Source organism: Barbus barbus (assembly GCF_936440315.1).
Source record: "Barbus barbus genome assembly, chromosome: 2".
NCBI classification, from domain to species: Eukaryota; Metazoa; Chordata; class Actinopteri; order Cypriniformes; family Cyprinidae; genus Barbus; species Barbus barbus.
Genome location: NC_136730.1, coordinates 14885141 through 14897411, shown reverse-complemented (window position 1 = coordinate 14897411; position 12271 = coordinate 14885141). Strand labels below are relative to the sequence as shown.

The window sequence follows — 12271 nt, the reverse complement described above, 5'->3', positions numbered from 1 at the left end:
AGAAACCACTGTCGGTAAACACAATGCGCCGTGCCATCGGTAGATGCCAACTAAAGCTCTATCATGCAAAAAGAAAGCCATATGTAAACATGGTCCAGAAGTGCTGTTGTGTCCGGTGGGCCAAGGCCAAGTGTTTCAAAGTGGAAAAGTGTTCCATGGTCAGACGAGTCCAAATTTGACATTCTTGTTGGAAATCAGAATCAGAATCAGAATGAGCTTTTTACACATACGAGGAATTTGTTTTAGTGACAGAAGCTGCACAGTGCAACAAAGACAGCAACAGGACAGGACACAGATAATAAAAGAATACTATACAAATATCCAAATAGGCAATGTACAAAACAGCAAAAACACAATATATAATATAGACAATTGAGTGTGTACAGGTCTGATATGTGCAAATTTGAAATGAAAAAAAAAGAAATAAGTGTGGTGAATAAATAATGTATAATAGAGTTGTGTGTTCCGCGTTTATTGTCAAGTGTTCACGAGATGGATTGCCTGAGGGAAGAAACTGTTCCTGTGTCTGGTCATTCTGGTGCTCAGAGCTCTGTAGCGTCGACCAGACAGTAAGAGTTCAAAGAGGGAGTGCGCTGGATGTGAGGGGTCCAGAGTGATTTTACAAGCCCTTTTGCTCACTCTGGATGAGTACAGTTCTTGAAGAGTGGGGAGGGTTGTACCAATGATTTGCTCAGCAGTCCGGACTACTCTCCGTAGTCTTCTGAGGTCAGATTTGGTAGCTGAGCTGAACCAGACAGTTATTGACGTGCAGAGGATGGATTCAATGATGGCAGAGTAGAACTGTTTCAGCAGCTCCTGTGGCAGATTGAACTTCCTCAGCTGGCGAAGGAAGTACAACCTCTGCTGGGCCTTTTTGACAATAGAGTCAATGTGAATGTCCCACTTCAGGTCCTGAGAAATTGTGGTACCCAGAAATCTGAATGACTCCACTGCAGTCACAGTGCTGTTCATGATGGTGAGTGGGGGGAGAGCAGGGGGTTTCTCCTGAAGTCCACGATCATCTCCACAGTTTTGAGCGTGTTAAGCTCCAGGTTGTTAAGACTGCATTACACAGCCAGCTCCTTGACCTCCTGTCTGTAATGGTGCTTTTCCACTGCATAGTACGGCACGGTACAGTTCAGTACGGCACACTTTTGGGGGGTTTTCCACTGGGTACAGTACCTGGTACTTTTTTTAGTACCACCTCGGCCGAGGTTCCAAGCGAGCTGTACCGTTAACAAAACGTGACGTGTAAACTCTGCTGATCACTGATTGGCCGGAGAGAATCGTCTCTGCCTGCGTCATTGAACTTGCGGCACGAGACACAACAGACCCGCTAGATTTAAATCAGCACAGCCAGCGAAGGATCGAACGCAACGGTTTTGAATGGGCGCACCTTTTTTAACAACCAAAAATGGCTGTTTCGTTGTCTGTTGAGGAAGTACAAATGTCCCTCTCTTTGATAGTCGAGGAGCGGATCCAGCGAGAGCTTGATGGAGCAACGCGGAATTAAAAAGTTTTTCCAGGAGTCACGCCAGTAGAGGCGGCACAACTATAACCGCACGTGAATAATCCCGCCCACTCTAAAAGCGGTACTAAACTGCAGTGGAAACGCAAACCGAGCCGTGCTGTGCCATTCTGAACCGAGTCGAGTCGTACCACGCAGTGGAAAAGATCCATAAGCAGACTCGTCACCATCCTGAATGAGGCCAATCAGTGTGGTGTCATCTGTAAACTTCAGGAGCTTGACAGAGGGGTCTTTAGAGGTGTAGTCGTTGGTGTAGAGGGAGAAGAGCAGTGGGGAGACAACGCAGCCCTGAGGAGCTCCAATGCTGATGGTGTGGGTGTTGGATGTGAATTTACCAAGCTTTACTAACTGCTGCCTCTGTCAGGAAGCTGTTGATCCATTGACAGACAGAGGTGGGGGCGGAGAGCTGTGTCAGTTTATTCTGAAGGGTGTCCGTGATGGTGTTAAAAGCGGATCTGAAATCCACAAACACGATCCTCACATAAGTCCCTGGTCTGTCCAGATGCTGCAGGATGAAGTGCAGTCCCATGTTGACTGCATCATCCACAGACCTGTTTGCTCTGTAGGCAAACTGCAGGGGGTCCAATGATGTCCTTCATATAAGCCAAAGCCAGTCTTTCAAATGGTTTCATGGCCACAGACGTTAGAGCCACAGGTCTGTAGTCCAGTAATTTTGGGTTTCTTTGGGACGGGGATGATGGTGGAGTGTTTAAAGCATGAGAGGACTTCGCACAGCTCCAGTGATCTGTTGAAGATCTGTGTGACGATGGGGGCCAGCTGGTCAGCACAGATTTTTAGCAAATCATGGATGCCATGTCCTCCAGGCTAAAGAGGAGGGAGACCTTCCAGCGTGTTATCAGCGTTCAGTTCAAAAGCCAGCATCTCTGATGATATGGTGTTGCATAAGTGCATATGGTATGGGCAGCTTGCACTTTGAATGCTGAAAAGTATATAAAGGTTTTAGTGCAACATATGCTAACCTCCAGATGATGTCTATTTCAGGGAAGGCCTTGTGTATTTCAGCAGGACAATGCAAAACCACATACTGCAGCTATTACAACAGCATGGCTTCATAGTAGAAGAGTCCAGGGCTGCGTTCAGCCCCGAAAAAACGGTGCAAAACATTTATTAAATAGAAACGGTGGTGCGTTAAACACCATGTTCTGATGACGCAAGTTTTGCAACTACGGCAGCTGAGAAGATCATTCTTTGTGTTCTTTTTGAAGAATTTTCGGAGCCTGATGAAATCTGTATAAATAAGTGTTTAATACTGAAAAATACGCTCGATGTTACAGTCACTGCCCTTGCCATCCAGAATAAAAGAGAACATCCCAATCGAGTGAAGGGATTTGTGGAAACTGTGGTTCCTAATTATTGTGATCCAACATTTGCCTCGAATTTCAGGATGAAAAGAAATTTCAGGTGAAGGATAATCCACTTCCTCCGAGACTGTGTTATGATCTATATGACCTTATTATTTTTATTGTGATTAGGCTTATCATTATTGCTGATCACTGTTGTTGTGCTATGATATTGTAATATTTACCATTATATAATCAGAGGAGCATAGAAAAGTTTATGAAAGTGTCACTCCACAATACAATAGCAAAATATATATGTATAGTATTTTTATGTTACATTAATCAGTGTCTAGCACACCTCCCTAAGGTAAGGATATGGACCAGAAGACATTGCAATTACTACATATGTAGACAGACTTAAAGAAGTTCCAGATCTATACTTGTGCTCTTATTATTTCAGTTATTTTGCCTTTAATGTAAATAAACATGTGCAAACAATATACTTGCTCTTGTGAATTTATTTTGATGTTAATTACATTTACTTGCAAATTCATCATCATCATGTTGATATGCTATGTTACTATAAAACTCTTATGACAAACATGTCTTCTAATATCTTCAGTTGTTGCGTATACCGAGCTGCAGCGGACACATATTAAATGACTTCACTTGGACCCATTGTGCTCTTTAATACAGCATGGTTTATATACACGTTACTGCTGATTGGGCTGAATTTTTTGACATATCCACCAAACGAGAGAAATCGTATCTCAAACCCTGTTGCACACCGTTTCCAGGAAACAAGTCGATCAACCCAGAAACCGTAGCAAAACATTGGGCTGAATTGTTGAAATCATGAAATCTGAAATCATGCTGAATTGGCCTGCCTGCAGTCCAGGGCCCGTATTCCTAAAGATTCTAAGAATCATTTTAGAGAGCTCTTAATTTAGTTTAAAAATTTCTAACTAGGAGTCTTAGCTTAAAAATGATTCAGGACCAATCTGAGCGCAACTCTAAGCGAGGAAAAGACAAAAACTTTTATTTTAGTGTGGAGACAGGGCTGACCCCGTTGCTAGCTATGACACATTCTTTTGAAAACTGTGATTGGTTGGTTGTCAAGAAGGAAATAAAAGCTTTTAAGAGTAGGGTATATTATAAGCCTTCACTTTGAACCCGTTTTACCGTACTCGCTCTCACACACACACACACACACACACACACACACAGCTCCGGGTGGGTGTTCACGGTGTGTGTGTGTTCACTGCTGTGTGTGTGCACTATGGATGGGTTAAATGCAGAGCACGAATTCCGAGTATGGGTCACCATACTTGGCCATATGTCACTTCACTTCACTTCACTTCACTTACTTAGCTATCTAAATGGGGACATTCCATAGGCGTAATGATTTTTATACTGTACAAACTGCATGTGCTATTGCCCTACACCTTCCCTGCACCTAAACTTAGCCCTCACAGGAGACTTTCTGCATTTTTACAATTTCAAAAAAACTTTGTTTAGTTTATTTTTAAACCCGTTTTACAAATGAGGATGTCCCCAAAGGGAGGTTTTTGGAGATTTTGTCAGGTTTACCTCACTTTTGGGTACAAATTTGTCCCCAAAATATGATTAAGTAGGTAAACACACACACACATTATATATGTATATATATTCTTTATTTTTTATTTACCATGCTGTTATACTTACCGTGTTTTATAGGAAATGAACAGAGACATAGCCTAATAAGTGCTGTAACAGACCCAAATCATCACTGCTGCATAGTTGCATTTTTACAGTTGCCAAATATGTTAATGTAGTGATTATGTCCATTTCTGGCGCTATGGCATTTCTGTGAAGTGTCTGAGATGTTAGCGTGTCTCTAATAAGATCGGTCACAAACATGATCCCTGCACGATCTAATGTGTAGCGTCTTATTAACTCACTGTCATGCATTGTGTGCAACACATTTCTTCTCCCTCTTCATGTTTCGTCCATTTTCTCCACTGCTAAAGAAACTCTTAAGCCCCTTAAAAGTCCTCATCCATACTCCTAACAATTGTGGACCTTAAGACCTCTTTTAAGGGTTAAGATGCTTTCTGAATTACTTTTTTCTTTACTAGGATCTTTTCTTTAATTTTAAGAGGAAACACCCACATTTCTAAAAATTTTCTTAGAATTTTGTTACCAGGAGCAACTCTTAGCACTAAAATTTTTCATTAATACGGGCCCAGATCTCTCACCTATAGAGAACATTTGGCATATCATTAAACAAAAAATACATCAAAGACAAACACGAACACTTCAGCAGCTGGAAACCTATATCAGGCAAGAATGAGACCAAATTCCAACACCAAAACTCCAGAAACTCATAACCTCAATGCCCAGACATCTTCAAACTGTTTTGAAAAGAAGAGGAGATGCTACACCATGGTAAACATGCCCCCATCCCAACTATTTTAAGACCTGTAGCAGGCATCAAATTTGAAATGAGCTCATTTTATGCATAAAATTGTAAAATTTCTCAGTTTAAACATTTGTAATGTTATCTATGTTTAATTGTGAATAAAATATTGGCTCATGTGATTTGAAATTCTTTTAGTTTCACAAATAATATCACAAACGATGACTAAACATGCAAACATTAGCAAGGCTAGAAAGCCAGGCTGTGCTCAGAGTCATTCTGCTAAATCTCCCATCAGAGGGTGTGAGATTATGAAACGGTTATCAATGTCCCCCACAACCCTGCTAGCACCCAAATTAGCATCACACAGTTCCACTATCTGAACAGCATGTAAAACAAACTAGTCATCATGTAACAGCGGCTGGATCAAATTAGTGATTGGTAGTAGCATCCAAACAACATAGTTGACAGATGCAGGTCAGCTATGTGGAAAGTTTGTGGAAAAGGTACACTTATATTTAGTGTGCTGAAGAATGACACATTATGCTCTCTAAGTTCAGTGTACTTGCTCAAGATATTGTGAATCTAAACATTACAGATCAAATGCATTGCAGATCTTCACTGTAAACAGCTTTAGTTGAGTCATGATGCCTTGACAACATGATAAATGAATGATAGAAAAAATAACTGGATGAGAATAAATATAGGCCATGAAACTAAAGCTGAACCAACTAACCGGCTTGTTGATTTCCTCTCATAAAATCCTTTTTAAAATGTCAACCATTTCTGACATTTAACTTTAATTTGTGGTTTGCAAATGTAGCTCAATCTGGTTAAAAAATTGAAACTCCACAAGAAGTAACTATGCTAATTTGAAGACAACTGATTTTGGTTTTCACAAGCAACTTTTAATTTATTTCTCCCATAACTACTCATGTCCAATCAAAACAAATGTGTCATCGAGCTCTGACGCAGAAATGCATGCTAGGAAAAAGCAAAATGCCAACTGTTTTGAGAAGTTAAAAACCTAGATTACTTCCCTAAATACAATGGACAGCAACAACACAACACCGTGTTCACGTCTGTTTTGGTTTGTTTTCAAATAACGAGCGTTATTCATTATACTCAAATATCCGCCAGCTCTCCGGGAACCATGCAGGGGGACATGTGAGAGGAATACTAACTAAAACTTACTCTAAACCGCTAACGTTACTGAGCACCTACTTTACCAGCCTGACAACTTGAATGGAAGATTTCCTGGCAAGTCTCTGAGTGAGAAGTTGAGGGAACATGGAGAACAGCCTCTCCGGGAACCAAGAGGAATATGTTTCTCCCCGAGCCCGGTAGCCTCCGGTACGGTTAATGAAGACTTACCGGAGTGTTGGCCCGATGCAGTTAGTGTCTGTGCTCTCAATCTCACGAAGGATTCGCTCGTGCTCTGCCGCTGTCTCGGCGCTCGCCATCTTCCATATCCTCGCGACGCGCTCTAGAGAACAAACACAGCGCCCAGAGCGCGAGAGGAAAATACTGGAGCTTTTACTTCCGGTATTACTGTTGAACGATTCATTAAGTTTTAGAGTGGACAAAACATTGTATTTGCAATACTTTAATGAATACATATGGAGGAGAGGTTTAATTTAAAAGTCCCTTTTGTATTATACAATTATGAACTTTTTATACCTGTCACAATATAAAAAGAAAATTAAATTCAGGCTATTTAATGAGGGAAAATGTGTTCAGTCTGACTGAATATATGACACTACGTGAGAATTTTGATGCTAATTATTACAACCCCTGCATAATATCAACAAAACACAAACCCTGCATTGTAAGATAGCGACCACTTGTGCTTCATGTACCAAACACACCATCATTGGATATTAATAGTTATTAAACGTGACATATCAAGACATAAAAATGTAAAAATGTCCAAAACATTAAATATGTACCCAGTAATTTAATTTTTTCCTTTTTTATAATTATGTTTTATTTATTATATAATTATTATATTATTTATTATAATTATTTCTATTCCGTTCAAGTTTTGGGGTTTTTTTCAGTTCAAGTTTATTGTATAGCGCTTTTCACGATGCCAGTCGTTGCAAAGCAGCTTTACAGAAAGTTTCTACATTATATTCAGAAGTAGGTTATTAGCACTATTCTTATTAGCACTGAAGTAGTCCAGCAAGGACCGTGTGTGTGTGAGTGAGTGAGAGAGAGAGAGAGAGAGAGAGAGAGAGAGAGAGAGAGAGAGACTTTTTTCACTTTTTTGTTTGTGCACTTTAGTTTTTGTTGTCACCTTCATGTAAATCTTCAGGAATACATTTTTGTTCAAAGGACCTTGAACTTTGCATTTCGTTTGGTGTGCGGATTTTTTGCCTTTGCTTTTTGTATTTTTCTCTGTTGATTTAATCTACCCACCCAATTATAAACATTTTCTTTTTATTTTACTAAATTGACATTGATTTTTTTCACAGTAATTTTATTGCATTATCATCGCAGTCATTATCATAAAAGCAAACGTTTAATCATTATCGATATATTTTCAATGCCACTATTGGCTGACATTAATTTCTGAATTGTCAATTAAAAAATCTTTAACTGACCACTCTCCTGGTAAACGAAAATTAAAATAATAAAATAATTTCAAGTCATCCATTTTTCATGTATTAATTTATTTGGTAAATGAGGGTCCATTATTTTTAAAGGGGTTTTCTATCAATTTCTTTAGGGCTGACACGTTTGATTTCAATTAATTTATTATTCTTTACATTGTGTCCTGCACTGTGTGAGTTGGAGGTGATTTGCTGTTGCGCTTCTACTCCCCACAGCACGGGTGCGTCCAGAGCCAGTCCAAAACCAAACAGAGACCCAGATCACCCGGAAGACTGTACGCGGGACGCCGACAGACTCGTAAAATCGGTGGGTAACTATTAATAAGTAAACAAATACACGATTTTGAAAACACTACAAAGCAGGACTGAAACTTTAAAAAAGTTATCAACCCGCGGTCGCCGGACGGTACAAACTCTTTTTAAGGGTTTGGGGTGGCAGTGAGTCTCAAAGTTGTAAACAGAAGTTTCTTGTTGATCCCCGTTTTTGTATGTGACCGTGTGAGATTACAACCGTATCTTAAAATTTAATAATTATAGTTGCCATCATGATACGTAACTCGACAAACACATGATATAGTTAGCATTAGCAGAACTAAGCCTGGTATTGGTAATACTGTTATTATGTTTATTGTCAGATAATGTACGTTATTCCTTTGAAATCAGCTCTGAGAAATATGTCTGTGTCAGTTTACACCATAAACGATCGCGTCGAGAAAGTCTGAGTTCAGACCATAACATTGTTTTTTGTTGTTGGTGGTGGTGGTGGTGGCTCAAGAGTGAAATACTGCGCAACAGTGTTGCCTGTATTAATCAATCAGTATTGCACTGTCTCATCTTTACTAGTAGCTTATGAGGTTATATTGTTGATCCTGACTCTGCTCTTAGTTGATCTGTTTGAGGATAAGCTATTTCATAATGTGAAATAACACACAAACAGCAATAACCAATGTTTCCATTTACTTAAACAGCAAATTTAGAAATATGCATGAATGAAAATTTAATTAATCAACTTTTTCTTTTTGCAGTTTAATCATGGCACAATTGTTCAGTATCTCTGACAATGAGTCAGAGACCGAGACATCGGAAGACCGTGAGGAATCAGGCCAGATGAAAAATAACAGTGGATCACCACAGAGAAAGCAGCATCTCGCTGTGCCTGATAAGCTGAAAGGTGAGTCAGTCTCGAGGGCCTGTAGGATAGTTACAACATGCGTCATTTCTGTTGTATCCTGGATACACGGCACAGCAAGCCATAAATACAAGTGAGTGAAGTGACATGTGGCCAAGTATGGTGACCCATACTCGGGATTTGTGCTCTGCATTTAACCCATCCAAGTTTTAGGTGCATTTAACCCACACACACACAGCAGTGAACACACACACACTGTTAGAGCGCTGGTTATTCACTCCCCCCACCTACAATCCCTGCCGGACCTGAGACTCGAACCCGTGACCTTCAGGTTACAAGCCCGACTCTCTATCCATTAGGCCACGATTGCCCCAAGAATGTAGTGCATTGTACATTTGAAGGAACTCTATGGTGACATTGGTTTTGGCTTTTAAAACCAATAATGAATCAAATTTATTTCACATTAAGAGACAATTTAAATGTATTCTAAGGTAAGGTCTGATCTGACCATCATTCAATATCAAATGTCATTGTAGGAGAACAACTAGGGAGACACCGGAATCTTTCCATGAATGACGAGGACCTGCTGGAGACCAGGGCAGCAGATGAAGGCGATTTGGTTGGAGGTGATCCTTTCAGGCCGAGATCTCGCTCGGCTCCTCCTGCTTTGTGGGCAGCTAAGAAATATGGCCAACAGCTAAGGAGAATGAGTGATGAGTTTGACATCCTCCTGGATAAAGGGGTAAGGAAACCTAATTCCATTAAGAATAGTGATCAACATGCAAGGTGAACTAAAACTTTGTTTAACCTACTTATTAAACAATGGAAAATTAAAAAGATTTTCTTATCTTACACCCCTTGCAGATGAAGAGGGTGAAGAGCGCAGGAACAACACAACAGATGCGGCAGTCCCCCAGCTGGTTGGCTTTCCTTTGGAGTCACAAAGAGTCTGATGCTGAGTCGCGCCCCGCAGAGTGACTGACAGTGAATGAATGATGGAAGAAGAGAGAAAAAAGGACTACTGTGCATAACAATTGGTGGCAGAAGAAAAGGATGCACTGCTGTGAAGAGAAGGAATAATTCCATTGACTGGTTTTAAACCTTTTCATGAACTGCACTGGGACCCTTGACTGTGGAAAAGCGTAATCGGTCTCTCTCTGGCATGTGCTAGCCCACAAAAATGACAAATCCGGAGAATCTCCAATTTTCCTTGAGCTCTGGAAATATTTATGCAGTAAATCTCACGAATGTGAGAAAGCTGGATATCAGCTTGCTCAAATCTTAGACTTCCTGTCACTCTGCCACATCGTTTTGTAGTCAAAAAAGATGAAGTCAAAAGACATTGAAGGTATTTTATTATACATTATCTGTTAAAGGAATTTTTAACAATATTTTTAGACCGTCAGCTGTAAAAAAAAAAAAAAAAAAAAAAATCAGTTTTTACTGTAAAGGGACTTTGGCCTTTTGCTTTATTACCATCTCTTGAGTCATAAAAATCTATTGGAAGTTTCTCCAACTAATAAGTACAAAAGCTTAAAACAAAAATGGGTCAAAATACCCAAGAGAGCCAGGGACACAATCATTACTGGTATTATTTGAACATAACAGATTTTCAATGCCTTGAAACTTTTTTTATTGATTAAAAACATTTTATTGTGATGTTATTGTTTGTAACCAAAGTAGCCTATTAAGAAATTAATAAATCTCTTTCAGCACAGGTTGTGCTTACTTCTCTCTGAAATGTAACATGTAAGTACTGTTCTTCATGTAATAGAATTTTTGCAATACATTAAACTGTAGTTGTTTACTTGTGCATTAGTCACACTCTACTCCTTTGTTTTATGTGAGGTGCACCAGAAATTGTAAGCAGAGGTTAACTTGGACATGTGGCTTAAAACACTCCTGACACTATTACAGAGTTATCCAACTAAATATTCTCAATGGGAATTTGCTAATGCCTCAGTTGTTTTCAATTCTGGTCTAATATGCTGTTTGCATCAGAACATCTCTCACAGTTCTCTTTCAAATGGTCTAGCAAAAGATATAGTAGGAATTTCAGTAAGTCAAAAATTCATTGAGTTTTTGTCAATGAGTTGTCTTTAAAACACTTGTGTTGGATCCCAGCAGAACTTCTCCCCGCAATCAAGAGCAGAGAGCCTTTCCACATCCTCCTCGCTAATCTCAAAGTCAAACAGACGCCCATTCTCCTCCACACGTTCTGGCTGATGTGATTTTGGCAGTACTGGAATGTTCTGTTGTACGGCCCACCTCAGCAATACTTGGGCTGCTGTCCTCCCATTCTTTTCTGCTAAATCCAGAACCACATGGTCTGATAGTAGAACTCCTGTTCCAAGAGACGAGTATGCCTGAAAACACACCCCTCTTTCCTTACAAAGTGCCCTCAGGTCCTTTTGCACCAGCTTTGGGTGGAACTCCACCTGAAGAACTGCTGGGGCCACTTTACAGCTCTTCAGTAGCTCCTGCATGTGCTCTACTGTGTAATTAGACACCCCAATGGCCCGAAATTTTCCTTCCGAGTAGAACTCCTCCAAGACTGTCCAGCTTTGAGCACGATTTTCAGGGTTTCGTTTATCCCCCGCTGGCAGCCCCTGAGTACCTGGCCAATGAATAAGATATAGGTCAATGTAGCCCAAACCCAATTGCTCCAGGCTCCTCAGGCAACCATCTCTAGCCTTGGACCCCTGATCTTTGGGACCCAGTTTACTAGTAATAAAAACATCTTCTCGTGAGAGGCCATGCTTGGGCAGCAGGCAACGGAGGGCATGACCTAATTGTGCTTCATTATGGTACACTGCCGCAGTGTCAAAGGAACGGTAACCAGCTGTCAAAGCTGCATCCACAGCATTATAAGTGTCCTCTTGACCCTGCAAACGGAAAGTGCCCAGTCCCAACAGAGGCATCCGAGTCCCAGTGTTGAGAAATACAGATGGCCGAGGGTCAGTCATTTGGAGAGAAGAAGGAAGCCTTATTTTGGAGACTATGGAAGCTGTAGTGCATAAGGATGAAGTAATGAAGCATGTTCATTAAGAAAATGCATTGAGATGATAAAATTGGAGTAACGTTAACAGAGACATAAACTCACCCTGCAGGTTTTTTTGAAAATGACACAACAGGCGCCAGTGACTTCAACAGGGTCAAGGTTCAATGATCTGTTCCACGTAAATAACAATACTAATTTATCTACGTTCTACCTGTAACGAGTGAGAGATAAACTTTCTCATACAGCCTTATCTGTAAACTGCTGTACAACCCGCTCAACCTAACGGATCATGTGACAAT

At 40.3% G+C, this 12271-nt stretch overlaps 3 protein-coding genes across 10 annotated transcripts in view; 1 reads left to right on the top strand and 2 right to left on the bottom strand.

Annotated features, from left to right (window-relative positions):
* Positions 1–6750, bottom strand: part of exoc6b (exocyst complex component 6B) — a 108398-nt gene extending 101648 nt beyond the window's left edge. For all 7 annotated transcript variants that reach the window (XM_079443125.1, XM_079443127.1, XM_079443128.1 and 4 more), the window contains exon 1: positions 6602–6750. In XM_079443125.1, the coding sequence (XP_079299251.1) occupies positions 6602–6690 (89 nt within the window). In that variant the 5' untranslated portion in view covers positions 6691–6750. The remainder of the gene's footprint in view (positions 1–6601) is intronic.
* Positions 6169–10799, top strand: badb (BCL2 associated agonist of cell death b). 2 transcript variants are annotated; one of them, XM_079443199.1, is made up of 5 exons: positions 6169–6772; positions 8059–8149; positions 8868–9013; positions 9508–9713; positions 9836–10799. In XM_079443199.1, exons 3-5 carry the CDS (start codon positions 8875–8877, stop codon positions 9947–9949), a joined length of 459 nt encoding a protein of 152 aa, XP_079299325.1. In that variant the 5' UTR covers positions 6169–6772; positions 8059–8149; positions 8868–8874; the 3' UTR covers positions 9950–10799. The 2 variants fall into 2 exon arrangements, with proteins under 2 accessions (XP_079299325.1, XP_079299326.1); XM_079443200.1 differs by lacking the exon at positions 6169–6772 and having other exon boundaries at positions 8135–8248; positions 9836–10793.
* On the bottom strand, positions 10310–12253 carry LOC306886237 (glyoxal reductase). The gene is made up of 2 exons (XM_079443187.1): positions 12075–12253; positions 10310–11978 (listed from the first exon to the last, which is right to left on the bottom strand). The coding sequence occupies exon 2, from the start codon at positions 11935–11937 to the stop codon at positions 11071–11073; it is 867 nt and encodes a 288-aa protein (XP_079299313.1). The 5' UTR covers positions 11938–11978; positions 12075–12253; the 3' UTR covers positions 10310–11070.
* Between the last annotated feature and the right edge of the window lie 18 nt (positions 12254–12271).

Coding starts and splice junctions, on each gene's coding strand:
- badb (XM_079443199.1), top strand. CDS start 8,875: ATGGCACAATTGTTCAGTATCTCTGACAATGAGTCAGAGACCGAGACA. Junction 9,014..9,507: donor TGTGCCTGATAAGCTGAAAG/GTGAGTCAGTCT, acceptor ATGTCATTGTAG/GAGAACAACTAGGGAGACAC. Junction 9,714..9,835: donor ACATCCTCCTGGATAAAGGG/GTAAGGAAACCT, acceptor CACCCCTTGCAG/ATGAAGAGGGTGAAGAGCGC.
- LOC306886237 (XM_079443187.1), bottom strand. CDS start 11,937: ATGACTGACCCTCGGCCATCTGTATTTCTCAACACTGGGACTCGGATG.